The 7,216-nt window shown below is 34.9% G+C and overlaps 1 protein-coding gene across 1 annotated transcript; it reads left to right on the top strand.

Annotated features, from left to right (window-relative positions):
• The first annotated feature begins 425 nt into the window (after positions 1-425).
• LOC104289547 lies at positions 426-5,961 on the top strand. Its single transcript, XM_009888504.1, has 6 exons — positions 426-483; positions 1,500-1,561; positions 2,759-2,857; positions 3,617-3,677; positions 4,663-5,838; positions 5,894-5,961. The coding sequence occupies exons 1-6, from the start codon at positions 426-428 to the stop codon at positions 5,959-5,961; spliced, it is 1,524 nt and encodes a 507-aa protein (XP_009886806.1).
• The last annotated feature ends 1,255 nt before the right edge of the window (positions 5,962-7,216 follow it).

Raw genomic sequence — 7,216 nt, 5'->3', positions numbered from 1 at the left:
CAGTGATTTGAAGTATGTCTTCAAAGTACTGTCAATCATACTAAATTTATACTTTTGTGAGGTTTGACACCTAGAAGAGTATTCAACTTTTATACAGATCAATTCATTGTATGATTCAAGCTATTTTCTAATCATTTGTAATTGGCCTGATGGAGTCAACCATTCCTGGACATTGGAGTTGTTACCTTTATCTCAAGAACCTCCCATTTTTGTAGCAGTCTAGTCTGCTCATCTCAGTGACCATTTAGGGAGCAGTCTGCCAATTTTGTGCCCAGTTCTACTGGAGGAAGAATACTGTATGGCAGAAAGAGAGTATCAGCTGTTACAACAGAAACTGGAGGGTGAAACTTTTTCAGATTAAAACATTAACATTCTTACTGTTTCCTGCCCTGTTGATGCTTAGTAACTGATTTCCTGTGGATAAAATGACCACAACTTCGTTTTCCGTTAGTCATGGGGGAAGAAACTTTGATATTCTGACAGGTATGGGTCTCAGTTCTAATAAAAGAATTCTACTGGGGTCAGGTAGACTGTCAAAGACAGCCCTCTGATTACTCAACATTTGCACTGGAAGATGTGAAATTGTGTTGTTTCCCACAAAGCTAGTGTTTCTTTTGTGTGTCTTTATCCTAACTGTATGGCAGCAGCTGTCCACAGAGCTTTAGGTGATGATTGCAGTGACTTGGAACCAAAAAGGAAGATAGGATTAGCTGGAAAAGATTTTCATTCTGTTTTTAGTAATTTAAGAATAGTATGAAGAGGCAGTGATGTGGCAGGCGGTGTAACCAAGATGTTTTTTCACTCATTGTTTTCCTTTTCAGGGTTATCTCCTCTCCTTTTTCCCTCCCTGCGGTGAACACGATTGTAGGACAAAGATACAACAGTCAGGGAAATTCAGAAATCAAGGTTTACATGCAGTCATGTTTTATGATAGTGAAAGACTGAGGCTTTAGCTAATGAAGAATTGGAAGGTCTGGCTACATCTAGCAAAATAAATGTTTCGTTGCATTTCATTCACAAAAATACCCATAAAGGACCTAAAAATTAAGTTGGAAGATTTGGACTTGTTTTTTAATATTCTCAAGTCTGTCTTATTTCTCACGTAGGCAGTGCTAAGGCAGTCTTGACAATAAGAAATGAAGAAAAGGAAGTCTGGTAGAAGGTCCTTACTATCTTTGTTGGGATATTTAGGAATGCAGTGGGAATGATACATAATGAATACTGAACCTTGCAGAGCAGTGCTTTTGAAAATATTTTACTCTCTGAACTGGTTACAAGTAAGGTATCTTCACTCTCCTTTGTTCCCCTCAAGTCAATTATGAACCCATAAACCATGCTTTTCAATTGTCCTTGAAATGAAAATGTAATACAGATTAAAAGTTTTAGTGTAGAAAACTGTTTTCTAAAATGAAGCCAGTTTAGTCTATAAGTTATACAGTGTAAACATCTCCATTTTAATTTTAACTAGATTTTATTTAGTATTTATCTTCAAATTCTAGATGAAGAAAGTGATGCCAGTATAGTTTCAGTGAGAAGAAAATTTGAAGACATTCACCTCCAGGTAAAAATTTGTGGTGTCTAATTGAATGGAATAATTTTGTGTTCAGTAGACATGATTGAACTATTTGAATAGCTTACGCGTGTCTGAGTTGATGCACTGTCAACAGAAGACTCTTAGTCTGCATCTTAATGCACATTTTTAGTAAGTATAGCAAATGAGGTGTTCAATAAATAATGTCATGAAGACCAGTATGGAATAATATTATATCTTGGTATTATTAGTATACCAGAGAAAGCCATACAATATATTGCATAGAACAGGCAACACTAAGAAAGTCTGTTACAGGTATGGAAAAAGAATAACCAGATGAATCACAAAGTGAAAACACTTACAAAAATATGATCGCTCACCTCAGAGTCTAGCATAAACAGGTAACATGTGGTGGTTGTTTTTTTGTGTGTGGGTTTTTTGTTTGGTTTTTTTTGTTGTTTTTGTGGGGTTTTTTTTAAGAAAAGCTAAATCTGAAATAATGGCTACCATAACAAAAGCAGACTGGAATCTTCTGCTATTGTTTCCCAAACTAGACTACCGGTATCAGGACTACCCAGAGTAGTTACATTGATGAAGAAAAGTACAACACACACTTTGTGTGTGCAGCCATCCTAATCCAGTGTTCTGCTTGTTCAAATACAATTACCAAAAATTTAATTTATTTTGCTTCTTTAGCATAGTGCTAAGCACTGTCATATCTCTGACAACAGCTAATACAAACCATTTAGGAAAGTGAATTTCATTGATGAAAAACATTTACCATTTATCACCAAATGCTTTTAGATTTTACAGAGAGGTGCATTATAAAGTAGACCTTAATTTGTATATGAATTCATGGGATGCTAATAATACATGTAAAGATTTGCAGCTGTAATTACCAGTGCTTTGTAACCTAACACTAGGACATTTTTTCTTTTTTTTTCTCCCTTTTTTTTTTTTTGTTTTTATCAGTGGGTCTTCTGAGGCAGTGTGTTTGCTTTCCCTGCATCAATAAACTAGCTAGTTATCTCTTTTTATATGTCTTCAATTATAGTTCCATCTCAGGATTTTTTTTTTTACCTTAAAAATAAGTTAATGCTGTTCGATATCCTAATCTGAATAATACTAGTTTGAAACAAGTCTAAGTAATATATTTGGGTTTGTCAGTGTCAGTAACTTCTATGTGTTTTAATTAGTTGTTTTGTTGTTTTTTTTTTCCCCTCTAAGAATCCACACGTAGATAATGGGAAAAATCAAGAGGAAGTAAAATTTCAAGTGGATGTGATAGTACAAGATAATGCTAGAAAAATTCCCCAATGGATTACGGTAACATATTTCTCCTGTTTTAAATTGTTAGCTTATTAGAATGAAATAAGAACTCTAACTGTGCAGCACAATGAATTCTAATACAGCTTCTCTGCTGTTCTATCATTGTTCCTCTCTTGCTTGCTGGCTACATAATATCACAGTATCTCAGGTCTCTGACAGCAATGATTTGTAAGAAACAGAGCAGACAATATGCAAACTTTTTTTTTATTTACTTTTGTACTTTGTTCTTTGAACCCTGATGTGCAAGCTGATCTTCACTTCAGTAAGTTTTCTGAAAAGCCTAAATTTGAGGTTTGTAGAGAAAAAAGGAGTTTATATTGGTTTTGAGGGTGATGGGGATTGGGGGTGAAGGGTTATGTTACATGGCACGGCTTCAGTTTCATACTGGAGTTGCCCGAGATGTATAGATTATCCAGGTATATATATCCATGTATAAAGTCTCATAGTTGGGAAAGGAATTAAAATACGATACATAATGTAGAAGTGGCAAAGATGACAAACAGCTTTCCAAGATTAAACTGGTAACTCTTAAAAATTCTTATTGAAGTTTTAAACTAGACTTTTTCCTCCTTGTCTGTAATTTATGAAGCCCCTTATCACCATAACTCTGTACAGGACCTGGTATAGTAAGGACCTAGTATATTAAGGAGAGAGAGTAAGAGGAGTCACAAATAAGGTTTTGATGTTGCCTTTAACGTGCAAAAAAATTCAGGATATTAGATTATATCTTTTTTTTTTTTCCTGTTTCTTTTTCAGGTAGCACCTCAAGGTTCATTGGAAGGTCTTCATTTAGCTTTGCCAGTGCAAGAACTCATTGGTACAATTAAATCTTTTGGGTATTGGTCAAATATGATAGTTACAAAATGTGTTTTTATTAAAATTTGCTAGAAATAAATATTTAATTTATTGAAAACACAGAGGCACTATTTATCCAACAGAAAAGCTCAACAGGCTGGATTCTTGAAGAAAAGTTAGATGTGATTTTGCTTATGGCAAAATGTATTTGAAAAATATAAAATAAATAACTTACATATATAAAAACAGCTTTTCTTAAATAGTCTCAGGAAAAAAAATGCATATTTATAAAATTCAGCAGCATTAAGCTTAACTAAATGAAAACATAATTTTTTTTGTTCTGCTTATTTTAAATTCAAGGAATGTAATGAATGGCTTTGGGTCTGCTGGTAAGCAGTACTTCGACAGTAAACTTACTTTCTTCAGCAGCTCTCTAGACTTGATGCAAACCGAAGATAGAATTTTGATAGAATTTTTTCTATTAGAATTTTTCAAGCCTAACAACTACAAAAATCATTTGCTTAATTGTGCTGTATGGCAAGAAAAGCTGCACAGGTACTAGCCAAGTACAAAGGTTTCAAGTAATATGGAAATAGAGTAACAAAACCTGTAGGATAAGGCCATTCATCCTAGTCAGAAATCACAAAAAGCAAAGCGGTCTCCCTCTACAATGAAAATATTTTATATCTACGTATTAAGCTATTTTAAAATTGTTTTTTTCCTGACACGTTTCATTTCTATCTTTCTGTAGTCTGTCAATATAGTTAGGGCAAACCTTTAAATTTTTTCCTAATGGATTATGTTAATCAGCTGTTTAGCCTGGCAAAAAAGCTTAATGAAATATGCTATTATATTACAACTGTCTGTGCCACATGCAATTGTTTCTGTCATGTAATATGTTATTGGAAGTGCCCTAATAGGTTCAGTGGGTTTTTTTCTTCTTCTAGTTTTGTTTTGTGATTCATTTGGGGTTGTTGTGGTTTCTTTTGTTGGTTTTTTTTTAATAGGCAACCAAGCTGGTGTTTGCAGAGGGAAAGTAGACTTGTCAAATAAATGTTCTTCATCCAGACCTCTACCGTTACAACTTTCTGGTGTTCCCATTTCACCAAATACAGTAACCATACCCAGACATCAACCTTCTCCAGAACTGAATAAAACTTGCTATGATAGTGTCTTGGAAGAATACCAGTCTGCAGATGAGGAATGCTCCTGGAGCAATGTAACTCTTGCAGACTTGTATCCAGCCATGGTAGAGATACTTACAAGGGTCATGAAAAAGCAGGCTCAGAGAAAAGTGTTAAAATACATGTTTGGGCACCTAAGGCACAAAAGATGGCATTCTGGAAGACCAAAGCTCAATGTCACTGTAGACAAAATAAGAGGGTTCAGACCTGTTAAACTGAGGAAAGCACTACCCAGCATATGCAGCAGCAGAAGTGAAGACATCCAGAATCAAACTTTCAGAAATGAGAACAGAGAACTTTGTGATGATAAGCATGCCATTAATAATTTATCTGGTCTTGTACCTTATTCTTACGTTGATACAAATGAAATTGAAATGGACTACTCTGACTCAAGTTTAGAACATCATTTGTTATCTGGAAAAGGCCAAAAAGTCTCCAAAAAGACTTTTCCTAATGTTATGGCTAGAATGGGAGAGACGTTTCTAGTGGAAGATGAGTTACAGAGTACTGTCTCACTGAAAAATTCAAAATGCAAAGAAAGTGAAGAATTGGCTTACAAATGTTCCTCGAGATACCCTTTTATAACATCTGCTGCCAGTTCAGGGTCAACAGCACTTCATCTGGTGAAAGAGAGTAAAACTCAAAAAATTGACTTTCCTTGTGGTGATACCACAGAGTTGTGTTTACCTACTTGCAGTTCCTATGGCAACAATAACACTTTTACACCTGTCACGAACTGTTCTCCTGCAAGAACATCAAATACTTTGCTCATAAATCCTGAAAAAAGAATTTCTGAAGGACGAATTTCTTTCCAGTGCAAACACTCATTTTCCTCATTGTCTACAAAGCAGAGTCCTTCAAAGATGCCCCAGAAATATGAAGATGCATTTGAACAACTCTACTACAAACTGCGTTTTAAAGAAATTGAAAAGCCTTTGGCATTGACAAGACCTCTTTCAAATTCACAGAATCTTGAAGAGAAAGGAAGATTAGTGAAGAGTAATCTAAGTGTTTCTGTGAGGTCTGGTCCACTGTGTGATAGAGAATTTGACAGGATCTATGAGCAATTGTGTAGTGAGGATGTTCCAAAACTTCCTGGGTTTCAGAGAGCTTCAAATTTAAGGAAATACGAAGGAATACACATGTCTGAAACTGTAAATGCTCTTGTTAACTCACCTGTTCGAACTTTATCTGCAATTCCCAGAGTTAAAAGACTAGGAAATTTTCAAAATGATCTTCTGTTTTCACCAGTAAAGCGACTGAAAAATATACCAGAATGTTATGTCCCTTCAACAAAATGTCAACAGACTTCTCACAGAAAAAATTTTAATCTTCAGACACTTGACAAGAATTTTTTGAGCACATACAGTGGCGCTAACCCAAGCTTTTTCTACAGTCACAACTGTCAGAGTCAGGTACTTAAGGACCTTGTAAAAAAATTGTTGTGCACTCTTTGCTGATATTTGGAGAAGGGCTTAAAAATGCATTAGAGCCGAAAGCTGTTTAAACTAGCAACTGGACACTTCTGGTGCTATTTGATCAGTACGATTGCTTTACAAGTTTGGGGTTTGGGGGATTTTTATTTGCTAAAATATCAGTTGTATGAGGTCTCCTGGATCATGTGAGGAAGCTCACTGTATTTAATAACCTTGAAAATGGTTATAAAAGGCTCAATAGAAGACTTAGTTATGTTTTAATAGACGGTGTCACTGGTAAAAATAATGTCAAACAGTGACTCTGTTAATTAAGGTGTTGTCCTTCTGAAATGATGATATTTTATTCTTTTTACAGATGGACAAAGTGAGGTAAAGAAATTAAGCTTTACTGGGTTCCATTGAAATCATTAGAGTTGTTGGTTTAAATTTTAAATCGGGCCTTTATTTCCAGGTTCCCAGTAATTTCTTTTGAGGCAAGCTGTGAAATAATATCTGAGCTTTTCCATTGATGTAATCTGTTGATGCTTTATTTTCAGGACTCTGGATTTCATGCTTCTTCAGACAAATTTTTTCTTGGCTTTTTGTACTTCCCTGCAAGGTTAGTTTCAGAGCTTTTACGTATTACTACTTTAGCATTCACAAGCACATCTTCAAAGGGTAAATCAGCAGATCTCAATAGACCCTTGTCTAGGTGACAGCTCTTCTTCCTCAGTAATAATCGGATATGTTTGTGTTCCTTTAGGAAACCAATCTATACAGAAAAGGGTTTCCTGAATCACATGTTAACAGCTTTTTAAGAAGCTTTTCTGTAGGTTAACTAGGATGTTTCCTACTAAAGTGTTGCTTATTATCCACTGGTTTTCTCTCTTCCTTTTTTTTTTTTTTTAATTTTATTTAAAACTTGCTGCTCTTTTTACTTTCTGTATCTAAATGTTCAGCAG

Source organism: Charadrius vociferus, unplaced genomic scaffold (assembly GCF_000708025.1).
Source record: "Charadrius vociferus isolate BGI_N301 unplaced genomic scaffold, ASM70802v2 scaffold487, whole genome shotgun sequence".
Lineage (NCBI taxonomy): Eukaryota > Metazoa > Chordata > Aves > Charadriiformes > Charadriidae > Charadrius > Charadrius vociferus.
This window is presented reverse-complemented; position numbering and strand designations above follow the sequence as displayed.